Source organism: Culex pipiens, chromosome 2 (assembly GCF_016801865.2).
Source record: "Culex pipiens pallens isolate TS chromosome 2, TS_CPP_V2, whole genome shotgun sequence".
NCBI lineage: Eukaryota > Metazoa > Arthropoda > Insecta > Diptera > Culicidae > Culex > Culex pipiens.
The window spans coordinates 126755166-126772406 of record NC_068938.1 but is presented as its reverse complement, the minus strand read 5'-3'; the positions used below and the strand labels follow the sequence as shown (position 1 = coordinate 126772406).

The 17241-nt window shown below is 37.0% G+C and overlaps 1 protein-coding gene across 16 annotated transcripts in view; it reads right to left on the bottom strand.

Annotated features, from left to right (window-relative positions):
- Nucleotides 1–17241, bottom strand: part of LOC120412548 (disco-interacting protein 2) — a 209772-nt gene that overhangs the window by 28457 nt on the left and 164074 nt on the right. For 7 of the 16 annotated variants that reach the window (XM_052707674.1, XM_052707677.1, XM_052707675.1 and 4 more), the window contains exons 2-3: nt 13463–16700; nt 3616–3692 (exon numbers count right to left, since the gene is read on the bottom strand). In XM_052707674.1, the coding sequence (XP_052563634.1) occupies nt 3616–3692; nt 13463–16577 (3192 nt within the window). In that variant the 5' untranslated portion in view covers nt 16578–16700. Of the gene's footprint in view, nt 1–3614; nt 3693–13462; nt 16701–17241 lie in introns of all 16 variants that reach the window. The other 9 variants (XM_052707681.1, XM_052707682.1, XM_052707683.1 and 6 more) reach the window with 3 other exon arrangements.

Genomic DNA, 17241 nt, shown 5'->3' with positions numbered 1-17241 from the left:
TGAACTCTTTTTGAACACCTCTCCCGGTCTTGTTGCGCCAGTTTAGGGGAGGTAGCGGGTAATTGATGGGTAGTGGCATATGGACACCAGTCACGTGGGTCGCGGAGCTACCGACGAACACACACACGCGTCTAATGTTGAAGCAATTTTCCACTTTTCTGATAATTGCCGCGCTTCCTTCTACGGAATTGCTCGGAAGTATACTTGTGATTATAGATTATTTACTCTCTGGTCGAGAGATGATCGATCGATGTAATCGAAAGAACTTTTTGTAGATAAATAGTAGTTTATGCAACAAGTTGCAAAAAGAGGATTTTTTCAGCACGAGTCGTACATTTATCCAATCCGAGTTGGATAAATACGAAGAGTGCTGAAAAAATCAAGTTTTGCAACGAGTTCCATACAACATTTTTTGCAATTCCAAAAAATACACACTGAGTGAAATTTTATGTCAAATTTTCATGTATTTTATCAATAAATCGTTTAAATCAAAAAAATGTTGAAAAGTGTTACTTTTCAAAACAAGTGCTGAAAAGTTCAACTTTTCAGCACCCATTTGAGTGCTGAAAAGTAGAACTTTTCATCATTTATTTTGAAAAGTGTTGCTATTCGATTCTGTTATTTTTGGTACAGAAAAGTAGGCTATTTCGTCTTTCAAGAATGACAGGAAAAGTAAGAAGTTTCACGACGAAATTGCAAAAATGTTTTTTTCTAAACCATTTTTACATATCTTAACACAGTAACATTCAAAACAAATTTTGTGATTAGTATATTATAACTTTTTATGCTAACAAGCCTTACCCGACAAACTTCGTTCTGCCTTTTTTTCGTTAGTTGACGTTTTTAACTTTTTTGCTTATTCAGCCTCCTGTGATCAAAATACGGGTCTAATTATTTCGGCCAGGGAACCCCCAGAAAAATTTTGAGCCCGATCCGAGCACTTTTGTTTTTTTTCATGCTGTTTTCGTGGGGAATTGCTGTATGAAAGTGCAATAAATTCGTTTAGCCTTATGCAGAAATTGCTTGAAAATTGATAGAAAGTATTAAAAAGACCACGGCAACGGTGATCTTTTGAAGCTATTTTGGGTAATATTCTTAAAGATATTTTGTCAAAAATCATATCGAACTCTGCAATGTTGATCTCGTTTCGTTCATTGATATAACTGTGTTAAATGTAATTGTATCTGACAAATGCTGGAGAAATTGCAAAGGCAAGAAGACAAGGCCAAAGTATTGCAAAACTAAATTTCATATTTTTCTGTGAATTATATGAAAACTTTTGCACGATCCGATTATTTATAGCTCAGTTCTGATTTTTTTTTTGAAAATGACTGAAAAACTAAAAAACTTAAAAATATAAAAGATGTTTTCTATTTTGATTTCATATTCTGTCTTGACAAAGATTCTTAAAATGTCATTTTAAAGTTCAACTGCTTAAAATAAAATTCACGAATTTAAAATATTTTAAATAACCATTTGCATAAAAGAGGTTTTGGGTGACTCACCACACATAACCTTCGGACGCCTAGAAATGAGCAGAAACTTGCCGAAGAGACCACAAAAGACTTTGCTTTGTGTTAGTTAAAATGTACAATGAAATGCATTCATTATGCGAAGTTTAGAAAATTTACTAAAGAAGGCAGTAATATTATACCCATTTCAATTTTTTTTAAACAAACTACTTCATGAAATGATTGAAAAAAGTTGAAAACTTTCTCTTAAAATCAACATATGCTATACAAAATTGGCATTTAAAAATAATATATTCGATATTTTTCAAAACGCAGCTTGATTTGTTTTTTTTTGTGGTAAAAATGAACCATTTTGATTTTTGAATTAAATTTTTGCCACTATTTTTTAGAAGAAAATCTCAATTTATGCTCCCCCAAAGCAAATCTACAAAGAATGCTCAATAGCTTTTATTTAATTTTTTTTCTATGCGGAAATTGTACTTTTTCTTTGACCACAAATCTAAGTCAATTGAAGAAGGGAAAACATCAGTGACTTCTGGCCATTTTAATTGTTTGTCTGACTTAAAAAATTAAAAATATTATTTATTGAAAAGATTTTTAAGATCTTAAAGCTTTATTTTTGCAATGGAGATGATTCAAGCTAATTTTAGGAAATTATCTGATCTTTCTAAATTTCAGACATGGTCAAGCATGATCATGACTTATACTAAAAGAAAAAAAAACATTCGTAGAAAACCAACAGTTTAAGGCTTTTCAAAACATCCTGTCAAAAATTATTATTTTTGAAAAAAGTTAATAAATACCGTCAGTGGGGGTGACATTGGGTCTGAGGGGTGAGATTGGGTGAAAGTATTTTTTTGATGGATTTTACCATTTCTAAGGTACTGAAACTCAATTCTTTTAAAAGGGTTGTGCAAGGGACACCTTAAGATGACTTTGCTGAACAAATTTCGTTCCTAGAACAAATCCTGTCATTTTAGCAGATGTCTAAATTTGAGGTACGTTTTTGGCAAAAAATTACCTCTCGAAAAATCTACTTTTCCAATTTTTTGTTGGGATTGATCAAAAAGTACCCAAATGTTTGAAAATCTTTACTTTAAACATTTTAGCATGTCAATACGATTCCATCGAACAAGAAACACTGTTGTGTGACTTGTTTTTACCATATCTTTGTATTTGAGCATCATTTTAGTTTTTTTGACCTAATGTCACCCCCTCTGAGGGGTGAGATTGGGTCAATTTTCAAACGATTGCCATTTAAGGTAGAGTTTATCAAATTACACCATATTTTGGGAAAATGTTAGTAAACTATCTAAGAACAATTCTACGATAAAAGATTTTCGATGTTATTTAAATTGATTTTGTTATTAAGAAATTACGAGAGGTGTGTCGTTTTTTGACCCAACGATCATGAAATTTTATTTTCACAAAAGTTATTAATACCACATTATTTAAAAAAAAAGTCTACATATAATGATGATGATGATTTTTTTTTTCACCCCCACTAACGGTATTGATTCTCTTGTGCCAAACTTAAAATAGGCATTTTTACACACAAAAAAATCTTTAGAGTCTAACTATTTATTAGTAGTCCATATCTCCAACACTGCAGAAGATAGGACAAATGAAAAAATGACAAATGTCATAGCATTTATATATAGACTGTTGCCAAAAAGGCTTCTATGTTAATAGAGAAAATAATTGTTAAGTTTCAGCCAAATCAGAAACAAAAAAATATTGTTCGATGTCTCAGAGAAATTTTTGTTTGGTTTCAGAAAACCAAGATTGAAAAATATACTAAAAGCTACGTGAGTCAAAATTAACTGTAAATTGAGAAACTTTCTCCCGATCTTAATTCAGTTTTTTTTTTATCTGCATCGCCTGACTGACTACAGCTTATTTATTGCATACAAACAGGATTTCGACTCCTGTTAACCAAAAATGGAAAATAATAAAATGATGTCATCACGTGTTCATACAGCGAAATGAAGCTTGCGTCCCTTCAATAATCTCCAACGACTTTTTTTTCGAATTCTTCGACCCAATATTGAAATTATGTTGGTCAGAGTTACGGAATTTTCGAACTATCAAGTAAATTTTACTAACAGTAAGATTTGTTTACATTTAGCACGCATTCCTCACCTTGTTGTGCATTTTTGGCTAAATATGGCTGCAACAGTCGCGTTCTCTTCTTCTCGTATCCTTTCTGTGTGATGTCGCCTGAAATTAGAAGAAGAAGGGTAGATTTATTAGCAACTTTAGTATTTTTAATATTCAGTCAACGTTTTGTTTTGTCATTCAAATGATTTAAATCAAGCTGTGCGACATCCAACTTGATGGCACCAATTACGTCAATAAAGTTGATTCATTTAACGACCGCCAAGACAAACGATAACGTATTCGTTATAAACTGCCAGAATGAAAATGTGTTCTTAACGGTGTGAAAATGTGCTATCCAGACGAGGTTCGGCTTGAATTAGAACGAGATTTGCATAAATAAAATGCTTCGCTGTAAGAACCTGGTGGAACAAGAGATATCCAGACGAGTTTGCCACAAAGTTAACAGAATCAAATTCTTTCGTCTAAGACTTCACTCCGCTCCTCAAATATGTGGGTGAACGCGAAATATGAGTTACAACCGAGTCGGAACAGATTCCAATTTCAAAGTCTAATTTCGAAAAAAAATCGTATTCAATTCACAGCTGTCAACATGTGTCATCGGAGAGGGGCTTGGCACAAAATTGGCGGATTTGCGAATGCAATTTCACTTTCAAATCGGCGGAAATCTGCGCCGTGCCAATTTATATTCCTCGCGGAGCGTTCTCATTTAGCGTGTGTTCTGGTGTGACTCAACACGTGACCCCGGCAGGCAGGCAGCCAGGCAGTTGGAAGGATTTATTGGACGATTATACGAGACGAGCATCGAGAGTGGTGATTTGATTGGAATATTTGTGTGCGAGTAGGTGGATTGATTTGTGAGGAAGGCGGAATATGTTTGCGTTAGAAAATTAGTATGCAATTTGCAGAGCATAATAAAATCGAGTCAGATACTTTGTTTGAGCACTTTTGAGGCAAATTGATCTAGGTATGAATCATTGTTAGAGCTATAAATTTATAATTCAAGAACGTTCAACTCCGACAAGTGATTGAACTGAAAATAGAACCATGATATATTCATTGTTAACATTGAAATGTTTACCAAACAAAGTGATTCAAATTGGTGCAATTCTCATTATCAGTGCAAAGATAGCACAATACTTTTATCTTTATGTTCCTCAGCAAAATTCTCCCGATTTCTTCACTCATATCCGCTAGAAAAATGCACGATTCTACTCAGTTCACCTTCAAAAGTTCAAAATAGTCACTGATTTGTCGTTTTTTCAAGGTGCAGTGCAAACTAACGACATGATAATACTGTTCTATACGGCGACTGTCACTCATTATCTCAAAGTGGACATGTTGGGTAAACGTTACGTCCCTGGTGCTGGTAATAGTTGTTTACGCAGATTGCCGTTGGCTTGAGCAATATTTGTAACGAGTTGAAGTATGCCTAGTCCCGGGTAGACGGTAATAACAAAATTCATGCCATTTCAATAACAAATTCTGTTAAAATAACAAAAAGTGTTATGGAATCTTCCTGAAAAATCAATTTCTACATAATGGTTTAATAACGGTTTATGTTATCATAACACAATTTGTTATTGGTCTGGTATTGGTTGAAAGCCAAAACAACTTTGGAATAACATTTTTTGTTATGGAAGAATAACTCCACTTGTTATTGGGATGATCGGATTAGTTGTTAAAATAACAAAAATTAATAACAAAGATTTGTTCGAAGAATAACTAAAAATGTTATTAGTTTGTTATTACAATAACGATCCAATAACAAAAAAATCATAACGACGAATAACAAATCTTGTTATAAATAACGTAAAATGTTATTGGCCTAGTATTTTCAAATAACAAAAAATGTTATTCCCAAGTTATTTCCGTCTGCTCGGGGCTGGACAAACTGCTCTGGGTGTGTTGGGTCAATATTGGAAACTTTTCTTTCGTCTAAAACGTTTACTTTTGAGTAGTTCTTTAAAAGTTTGCCAAATACATACTTATTTGAATTTTATATTTTGGATTAGCATGAAACTGTCTCCATCGATTTTAAGAAATCGAAATGCATTTGACATCATTAGTTTTTTCATACAAATTTGAGGACTTCCATAGAAAAGTGCGTTGAAAACGTGATTAGGACTTTTCAGAAAAAAGTTACACTCTTAAAAGTCTTAATTATTTGGTCCTATTGAAAGGTAAGTCGTTTTTTTTTAAACCTAAAAATATTTATTTTTTCAAAAGGTTGAGAAAATTTCACGCTAGAGGAACAGCATCTAATTCCAGCGTGCTTTTAATGTTGCCGCTGATATGGCTTTGACTTTGACATTGAATTACAGCTCATTTAAAGCTTTTCAACTAAAATCGAGTTATAAATAACTCAAGTGAGCAAACAAGTTTCTATCCAAAGTTTTGCAATATTAGTTGTTTGAATAGTGAAAATCAGCAAATTGGATGGAGTTAGGAGAGCAGTTCTCTCAGATTTCGGTCATTCGATTTTGTTTTTATTTTTTAATCCGTCTGAAACTTTTTTGGTGCCTTCGGTATGCCCAAAGAAGCCATTTTGCATCATTAGTTTATCCATATAATTTTCCATACAAATTTGTCAGCTGTCCATACAAAAATGTTGTATGAAAATTCAAAAATCTGTATCTTTTGAAGGAATTTTTTGATCGATTTGGTGTCCTCGGCAAAGTTGTAGGTATGGATACGGACTACACTGAAAAAAATGATACACGGTAAAAAAAGTTTTAGTGATTTTTTATTTAACTTTTTGTCACTCAAGCTTGATTTGCAAAAACACTATTTTTAATTTTTTTCATTTTTTAATATGTTTTAGAGGACATCAAATGCCAACTTTTCAGAAATTTCCAGGTTGTGCAAAAAATCTTTGAACGAGTTATGAATGTTTTAATCAATACTGATTTTTTTTTTAAATCAAAATATCTGTCGCAAAAAAATTTAACTTGATGTGAAATTAAATTTGAAATCAGAAAGTACTTTGATGAAATTTTGATAAACTTTGCCGTTTTCAATTTAAAGCCATTTTTAGGTAACTTTTTTGAAAATAGTCGCAGTTTTTCATTTTTTAGAATCAGTGCACATGTTTGCCAACATTTGAAAAAAAAAATATTTTTGAAAAGCTGAGAAAATTCTCTTTATTTTGCTTTATTGAGCTTTGTTGATACGACCCTTAGTTGCTGAGATATTGCCATGCAAGTGTTTAAAAACAGGAAAATTGATGTTTTCTAAGTCTCACCCAAACAACCCACCGTTTTCTAATGTCGATATCTCAGCAACTAATGGTCCGATTTACAATGTTAAAATATGAAACATTCGTAAAATTTTCCGATCTTTTCGAAAAAAATATTTTCAAAATTTTTAAACCAAGACTTATATTTTAAAAGGGCATAATGTTAGTCTTGATTTAAAAATTTTGAAAATATTTTGACAAACTAGTGATGCAAATTGGCTTCTTTGAGCATGCCGAAGGCATCAAAAAAGTTTCAGTCAGATTAAAAAATACAAAAAAAATATCGAATGACCGCAATCTGAGAGAACTGCTCAATTGTTGAACGGACCCTATCCAGAAATAATTTGATTATGAAAATTGTAAAATTTTATTGTAAATCATTTTGGAAATAGTAGCTTTGGAAATGATTAAAAAAATAAATTGATGGTTACCGTAGTTTTGAAGATACTAAATTGTATGTAATAATAATCTGGGTGAAAAAGCTCTGGTCGATATGCACCGACGATAGCAACCTTAAAAGAAACTTAATGTGCAAAATGGCTTTTTTGGAACTAACATAATCGAAGGAAAAAGTTTCATAAAATGAAAAGTTGATTTGCGAAATTCAAGATGACACAAAGTTGTCTCCCCAATTCGGATTCGAATCTTAATTTGGCCTAAAAAGCCAGGAAGGAATGAGGTTCCTTTTAGATTCTGCAATTTGTTTATCGAGATTTTTAATTTCGTATTTTGATTTAGAAGAATCTTGCATTTCCTATGACCAACGATGGAACAATAATCATCAAAAGAAAATTTCTTTTGACGCTCATCAAGAGAAAAATTGGAAGGGATCATGGCACTTCAAAAATCATCTTCTGGATTATTCTGCGCAAAAATATGTAAAAAAGGGAAGAACTTTGGATAATTCAATCTTTAGAAAATCTAGGCTTCGGATAAACGGGTCAGGACAGGTGATGGCTCTTTCTTGCAAAAAATAGCAAATATTAGGAATAAAAGTGGTTTGAATATCTTTCTTCGGCAAACATTGGAAGAGAGGCCGCAAATGACAAACTCATCCATTCAAACTGGCGTCGACATTCAACTAATCACTTCATCATTGTCCAGAAAAAACATTACTTGCCGATTTCTAAATTCCACGGTCACCATTGCGTTTTCCTCTGCCTCAAGCAAGCAAAGCATCTGATTTTCCTCATCATGACGCTCCCAAGCCATGCCGAATGGATGATGCTTAACGACTCATCGTTGGCCAGATGGCGAATAACTTTACTCAAACGCCAAAAGCCGGTGCTCTCCGGGGGTACGATGGGAAATTATTACAAGATTAATTTGGCAAATTTTTCAACAGCTCGGAACGAACGAACGGATGCTGCTGCCAGACCAGATTCCACCCAATTGGAAGTAATCCAATTTCGGTGGTGGAGACTGGCCCAGACTGCATGCTTCCACCTCGGCGACGATGACAGCAGTCTGGCAACGGCACAGAGGGGGGAAAATCTAGTTCAGAGAGCTTCCTGTAGACAAGACGCTGCTGAAATAGTCAGCAGTGGAAGTGGAAGATGAGCAGATTTTTTGGAACTAATCTGTCTAAGACAGAATGCGATTAGCTTTTTTTTACATTTTTGAAAGTAAAGTACAGTTCAACTATTTAGAATGAGTAGTAAATACTTGATTTAATTTCTAATGCCATCTTCTGGTAATGTTCCAAGCATACTGTCTATTGAAGTCATTCAAAGCGAAACTATTCCTTCGCTGACCTTTCGAGAATGTCAAAGCCACAGCTTCATCACCATAAACCGCCGCCAGAGATGCTACCCTGCTACTGTTCCGTGTGGGATCAAGTCGTGGACCTCAAACAATGTTAGTTTACTGCCATGGTCCACCACGGTCAAGAATTTAATTATAGACATGCTCTGGAATTGGAATTGCGATGAGCTAACAAATAAAGCCATATCCAAGGTCCGCGCACGTCGGCGATGACCATAATAATCCGAACAGCTAAATAAGATGATGTCTTCGTCTTGAACTCCCCACTTCTCAAAACAATGGTAATCAACCATTGCACCGTTAAACGCCGCAGACGACCCGGGCGCCGGTTGCATGGGATGATCGTGTTGTTTCTGGTTATTACCACCAACAGCAACGACGTCATAGTCGTCATTCCACCGGGAGGTGAGAAAATGAAAACAGTTGCACATTCTTCGCGTGGTAACCTACAAAAAAATCTCACGACTAGGCTTAACCTTGTAACAAACCGTCCTTTTGTTTTAGCGTGCAAAGGTCTCGGGCAAGGTCTTACCGTTTTCTTCAAAACAGACCTCCAGAAGAGAGGTGACCGTTGAAGAGAGTTGATGATTGCCGCGTTCTTCGTTCGTTGGTGGGCATGGGCAATAACTGTAGTAATTAAGGCGACGACTTTACTCGCTCCCAGCCGATGACCGGTTTAACTTTCTCGCCGAGCGCCGGGCTCAACTCGAATCAATTAAAACATGCTAACGACGACAACGCCTCTGGGAGCTATTAGAAGCTTGGGGCTGGTTTGGGTGATGACAAGTAAGCCATAAACGCTATATGGACGGACAATGACTTTAGTGTGCGCTGGAACGAGCCAACTGTTGCTCTGTAGGGCGGGGGATAGCTGTAGAACTTGTTGGAACAACGGAGACGTTTGCGGGAATTGTAGGTCAATTAGGTTACTATTGTGACTTTTTTTCCAAACAATAATGAGCTAACGAAGTCCTTGGATGACCCAGGACATCCTAACACATTAGCAAAGCAGTCTACCACACTCACTGAAGCTATGCGGGTATGTTCCGTTGTCAAAACCGGTCGACATTTTGCTTGTTACGGTTGTAGACCCACAGATCTGAACTCCAGGGAGTCCTAGGAGAACCCAGGACACTCCAACACATCAGCATAGTAGTCTACCATACTCACTGAAGCCATGCGGGTATGATCCGTGGTCAAAACCCGCAGACATCTTGCTTGTTACGTCGGTAGACTCACCGGTCTTAACTCCAAGGAGTTCTCGGATGACTCAGACCATCCCAATAAGTTGTTACAACATTGCACTGAAGCCTTCCATACTCACTGAAGCAGTCTGGGTCGGATCCGGTTTCAAAACCTTGAAGTTTCGACTTGTTTCTATGGGATGCCTCTTGCACAAACGGTTCAAACGGATAAAAACAAGAGAAATCATGTTTCAATCATGCTAAGACATATCAGAACTCATAGTTTTTGCTGATACGCGTCGAATGAAGTCAAGAAAATCGAAATCCACAATGAAACAGAGATTTTATAAATGATTTTAGAAATAGCAAAAATACGATTTTTTTGTACATTTTTAACCAAAATGCTCAAACTTCAACAGCATGTAACTTTTAAACCCCGGGGTTTAGAGAGTTGGTCCAGAAGACTTTTTTTCATGTCTCGGCGAGATCTTTCGAAAAAAGTTGGTCCCGTTCGTGTACATCCTTGGACCAAATTTGCCCATTCTCCTTTGCTCAAATTTCTTTCGATTTAGGTTAAAGTCACGTAAATTTAATGAACAACAACATTCGAAATATTGCAAAAAACCATTTCAAAGCAAAAAAAACTGGTTCTACTGAGGAACTTTTGAAGAAACTTCTTAGCTCGGTTTCAATAACACTTAAATGTTGATTTGAAACTACTTTCAGCAGTCCTTGTTTTAAAATTGTCTAAAAAAGTCCGGTAATGCGATCTGTTTCTCGATTCGAACTGCTGTTCATTGAGGGAATCATTCTCGCTTACTTTTTCAAAAGTTCCTAAGTACATAGGAAACCCATGGCACATTGATTGTTTTGAAAAAGTAATCCAACATTGACAAAAAGTTGTGTAGCAAATTCAATTTTGTTTTTCGATGTGATTTTTTGATTTATTGTTGCTGAATTTAGATTAAAAGTGTGATAATTTTATTTCGACGTCAAATGTATCATATGACTAAGGTTTTGGAAAAGATTTTCTGTTTAGTTCAACAAAGTTTGTAAACATTCAATAACATAAATATCAATTAATGTTGCACTAGAAACTGATAAGAAGATCGAATCAAAAGAACCAACATTTTATGTGAAATTCGCCGATAAAATTGAATATTTTCCCGATTTGAGTTACAAAAACTAGTTAAATTTATTATTTAGAAACTAAAAATACTAGAACTATTGTTTTAATTGAGAAAATTATGATATTTTTTGAAAGTCAAAATCTAGAGTATGTTTTTTGAAGGTCCAATAATCAAAATTTTCAATTTTTGCTTAAGTGTCAGTGTTTTTGAAACCGCCTTGAGTCAGGGGTATTCAAAAACACCCAAAAAGCAACAAAATAAAAATTTTGTTTATTGGAACTTTTTTTAAGTCTGGCAGTAATCCTATTAATAAACATTTTTGTAATTATAATCAAGTGAGTTATCAATCTTTTAAAATTGTATGGAATTTTATATGATATGTCAATATGATTCCATACCATTCCGTTTGTATTTAATTCGTTTATGGAATGCTGGTTTGTAGCAAGTCATAAATAATGTAAAAAATATTTCACCCTCAGATTCAAAATGAGTTTTAACTTACTAAATGTTCATTAATAAATTGAATGCATCCCTGAATTCAATTTCATACATTTTAACCGTCTGGCGACTGGAATTATTTGGTATTCAGGGAAAAAGTAAATTTACCAATTTTGGGACAATATTGCACAAAATTCTTACGTTTAAATAAAAATATTGAATAAGTGCGCACAATAAAAACAGAAAAAACTGTCGTTTTAAGACTTGAAATAAAATATGCCTTAAGAATTGAAAAAAAAAGAAATAATTGAAAAGAAAAATGGGATAAAACAGCTCCAAAAACTTTGAAATTTGAGACCATTTTTAAAAATTCTAAAGCGTACAAAAAATTCAAAAAACAATTATGATTTAAAAAAATAAAACTTAAAAAAATATAAATAAAATAAATCAAAAATAAAAATTTGGAAGAATTAAGAAACTTTATAGGGTTTTACATAAAAAATTGAAACAATAAAAAATAAAAGTTATAGAAATTGTAAAAAAAATGTTTTTTATATTTTTTTTACAATTTCTATAACTTTTATTTTTTAATTTTTTTAAATTGAAAATTTTTAAAAAATAAAAAAAATCATGAAATTCAAGAAATTTTACTTTAAAAAATAAAAGGTTTAAAAAAATTAAAAATATTAAGAATTTTAACAATATTTAAAATAAAACAAAATCCGCTTAAAAAAATCAATTTAAGAAATTTTAAAAAGATAAAGTTTCAAAAATTTCAACAAATAAAAAAAATAGGGATTTTTTTTTCATGAGTCGAAAATTAGTATTAAAATGTTACGATCGAGTGCAATAATTAATTAGTTAAAAAACTAATTTTATAAATGTTTGCTGATATCAGTGTGACGAACTTGTAGAAACTTTGAACTTTGAAATTTGAGACCATTTTTAAAAATTCTAAAACGTACAATAAATTCAAAAAACAATTATGATTTAAAAAAATTAAAACTTCAAAAAATATAAATAAAATAAAACAAAAATCAAAATTTGAAAGAATTAAGAAACTTTATAGGGGTTTACATAAAAAAATTAAACAATAAAAAAAAACCTATAAAAATTGTAAAAAATTTATAAAAAACTTTAAAATTGAAAATTTATAAAAAAATAAAAAAATTATGAAATTCAAGAAATTTTATTTTAAAAAATGAAAGGTTTAAAAAAATTAAAAATATTAAGAATTTTAACAATATTTAAAATAAAACAAAATCCGCTTGAAAAAAATCAATTTAAGAAATTTTAAAAAGATAAAGTTTAAAAGATTTCAACAAATAAAAAACAAATTTAGGGATTTTTTTTCATGAGTCGAAAATTAGTATTAAAATGTTACGATCGAGTGCAATAATTAATTAGTAAAAAACTAATTTTATAAATGTTTGCTAATATCAGTGTGACGTACTTGTTGTATGAAGCCCAAGATGTTTTTCGCAACAGTCGATGTTTTTTTTTGTCGATCTCCAATTTATCGATATTAATTTCTATTTTTATGGATACTTCAGTCCCTTTGAACTGCATAATTTATTATTTCTAGATTAAATTTTCAAAACAACCTTTCCGTCATGGGTTTCGTATGGAGATAGGACCTTTTGAAAATATAATCTAGATTTCACTCTTAAAATTGAATATTCCTTTCTTCAGGAATCGACTGTTAATTCTAGAAGGTTTTTTAAAATCAACATTTTTTTTGTTTAGAAATTAAAGTAATTCATCAAAATATAAAAATTTAGAGAAATACCAAGTTGTTATTGAAGAATTGATGTGATTGTTTACCGGAAAGAAAGAATGTACATCGATGCACTCAAAACCAATGGCTCAAAAGTGAAGGCGTTTCCTCCCCTCAATTCATGGCAAAGAGAAACGAACTCACCACCTCGATGAAGTAATAGATTTCACTTTCATTCTTTAATCAATTCGCCAAAAGCGACTAATCGAAAGTACACCTTATCACAGCTAGCGCCAAAATTAAACCATAAAGCGACACTTCCGTTTTTTTCGCACCACCCCCTCAAAACCCACCCACACACCACAAAGTCGTCGATCACGATCCACGCGATCCAAACTTACCCCAGTAGTTGCCGCGCCGCAAGGTTGAATGGTTTTTCCGGACTCGCTTTTTCGATTTTTTCCTCTTCACTTTTTTCTTATGATTCACGTGCACAATATTGATATCGTTACCGTCGTACACATCACAATAATTTTCATCGTCGTCATCTAGTTCCTCCCCCTCGCCGGTCGTCCCCGCACCCCGACCGTCCTCCCCCTCTTCCTCTTCTTCGTCATTGCCGTTGCTGTTGTCATTGGCCGTTTCCGTCGTGTCATCGTAACATTCGCAATCACTGTTCACCTTGTCGCACCGCAAGCAGTACAAGTTTTCCCCGATACTATTAATTAGAAATTCATTTTCACTGAACTCTTCGTCATCGTCGTCATCGTCTTCTTCTTGCGCTTGGTTGACGCCGCCGGAAGATTTAGCCGGTTTTCCGTCCACGGACGGAAATACGTTCGCCAGCGAGATCTCGTGCACTTGACCTTCTTGTTGCTTCTTGCCGTTCTTCAGCTGATCCGAGCTCACATCCAGCGTGGACGTCGCGGCGCGATGTTCAACTGCTTTCACTATTGGCGATGCCAGAAGTTGAAAGTTTACGTCCGAAGGTCGTCGAAATTTGCGCAGCTGCTCGTGACCCACTTCCGAGACATCGTCGCACAGTTCCAACCCGGTCAGTGGTTCCACAGCGCTTCCGAATGGGCGAACCTCGTGGAATAGGTGCTTCTTGGGGGCGGCTTTGCCTGCTTTTTGCTTGCCACCGGCTCCAGCTGCAGCTTTCCGCTTGTCCGGATGCGGAAACATAAACTCCAGCGACGTTTCCGCTTCCTTTTCCTGAAAGTACTTTTTCTGGATGTTGTTCTTGAATCGGATCGTTTCGTTGCGGGTTGCTATAAAGGAATCGTAGTAGTCGTTGTCATCCTCGAGCTCCTCTCCGTTGTAGTCTCGATAGAATTCCTTGATCGCTGCTTCGTTCATCTTCTTCTTCTGGATGTAGTAATGCCGCAGTCTTTTGAGATGTTCCTCGTAGAACGCTTCCAGGTCGTGCATCTCCTGGTTGTAGCGTCTGTTATTGCAGAAGTTTTCGAAATCCCGGGCGAAATCCGGCGCCGGAGGTTCCTCACTTTCGTCACCCAGTTTGACCCAGTTTTCATCGTACAGCTCGCGGAAGATGTCTTTGCTTTGCATGCGAGCTTTCCGCATCGATCGCTTCCGCTTGGAAGAGTTCCGTTGGACGACCATCACGCGCTTGAAGTAGCCGTCTTTGCTGACCGCCAGCTTCGGCTTCCTCCGCTGGAGCAGAGTCGCTTTCTTCGACTTCCGGCGGAACAGATTCTTCGGCTTTGTTAGCGTCAAGCTGAAGCCGGAATCTCTGGAGGACATCGACTTGAACGATTCGTTCTTGGTTTTGGGAACGGGTAGCCGCGGAGCGGCTGAAAGAATCGATAGATCCTCTTCCTGTCCCAAATTCAGCTGCTTCCATATCCGCCCCGTATTGATCGAGTAAAACTCCTTGTTCTTCGTGAACGGATTCTCCTTGATCCGCAACGCGTACGGAATGCTGTTCTCCGGCGACGGAGGCAACTCTGTTTCGTCGTACACCGTCTGATCGTAGAATATGTTGTTCTCCTCCTCGAAGTAATTGCTCGGAAAGATAAACTTGGGCTCCACCCGTTCCTTTGAGCAACTCCCCCGCTCCAGCTCAAAGTTCTCGTGACTCTTGAACGTATGATTCCGACAGTCCTCAATGTCCAACGTGGCCGTCTTCCCCGCACTCTTCTTAACCTTCTTTTTGTACTTGTTCTTTTGGTTCTTCAGCTCCACCGTGCTGCACTGCATGTCCTTCTCGTCCACCTTGATGTCCACGTCGATCAGATCCAGCGCTGAGTCGTTGCTGAGCTGTCGGTTCAGATTGTCCGTCCCGTCTTCTTTGCCCAGTTCAGTCTTGTCCAGCGTGTCGGGCGGGTCGATCGCAGGGATCCGGATGACGATCCCTTCGCGCGACTTGCTGCGGATCATCTTGAACGTTTGCGTGTTGATCTTCGGCCGAACGTCCTTCAGCGAAGAGGTTTTGGTGTCGATACTGGCCTTGGCGGGGATTGATTTGCTCAGGCTGGATGATTTGGGGACGATGAGCTTGGGGACATCTTTCGGGAGGGTGTTTTCCGGGTAGCTGTCGAAGCTGGTTTCCAGGTACTTTTCGTTGACGTGCGTGGTGGATTGTACGGACGAGTTGGGCTCGCAGTACGTTTTGATGGTGACGAGCGTGGGGAGTTCCTTGGTGGGGGCGGCTGTGCTGAAGCTGCTGCGGAAGGACTTTTTCGAGGAGAGGTTGGTGTTGTTGAGGGTGTTGCTCTCGATCGTGAAGGTACTGATGCTGTAGAAGGACTTGTCGTCGGCATCGTCCGTTCTGCGGGTGTTGGTTTGGCTTTCCGGTTCGTAGGAGTAGATGGTACTTTCGTCTTCTTCGGGGATCACATCAGCCGCGTTGATGTTTACGTGGGATATGTTTTTGGCGCGGCTGTTCGGATCGAGCGGCTCGTTCGGTGGAAGTGTGTTGAGCGATTCCGTGCTCTTCGATTTGAGATCATTGACGGTGGAAGTTGGTTCGGGTTCGCGTGGCTTCTTGATGCCCTGCTTCGAGGGTCTCGGTGGTTTCTTGATCTTGATCTTCTCGACCTGCTTGGTAGACTCGAAGCTTTGTTCGACAAGGTTTTGGTTCTCGCTAATGTAGCGATCGTTGATCTCCTGCAGGGCACGGATCTTCTCGTCCAGCGAAGCATCGTTGGACTCGAGCTTCTCCTCGAACGACAGCTCGTGGATCGGCCGGGGATCTTTCGAGCTACTTGCGGCTTCATTTTTGCCACTTCCCGAAGCTTTCCCTACCTTTTCCGGCTGCTTGACCAGCTTGGCCTGGTCCTCAAACTCGGTGATGTTGACCAAGTTGTTCTTGGTGGAACTTCGCAGCACTGCCGCAGCATTGCGCTTCCGGCCCCGCTCGAGGTAGCTCTTCCGGATGCTGATCCGCTTGAACGAATCGCTCCGCTTGAAGCTCTGATCGATGCTGGATTTGTCTTTTTTCTGCTTTTTGGTTTTCAGCAGATTCCGGATCGATTCGAACGTGATCGGTTTCATGTTGACAAACCCGTCCCAGTCACACCGTGTCGTATTGAATTTCACACCTAGTCATGGTGGCCGAGCCCCTGGCTGCAGCCTCCACTACTACCTGTCGTCGTCGTCGTCGTGCCGAGCGGTGATCTAGAAAGGGAACGGGAAATGTTAATGACACTCACCCCATCGGGTGTTGATGAAGTGCCATTCAGGAGGATCGTCGACGATGAGCATGCACACACACCTTAAACCGGTTTCGGAATAGTTTTGACGCGCTTTGGACCGTTAGCCGGGGCTCTATTATGCTAATTCACGCACAAATGCTCCGATAGCAGATTTCCTTCCTCGTTTTGTGGAACGCTCGTAGTGACCTTGTACTACATGCGCGTCGAACACATGTTCGGAAACCTCGAACTTGAAACGCAGGAAAGCGCGAACTTTGCACGCATGTTACGAATGGGGGGCGGACTTACTAGTTGTACCTTTTTTTTCGAAACAGAAATTCACCTGAAGCTTAACCAGGCGTGGTAATAAATCAGACAGACTGGCGAATCGATGAAAAGCTCAACACGATAACTTCGAGGCGGGAGGAGGAGGAGAAGAGAGGTGTTCATGATGTAACAGTTCAAATTGGTACAAATTGAATAATTATTTGATTAGAGAGGTATTGTAGCGTCGGACCGGATTT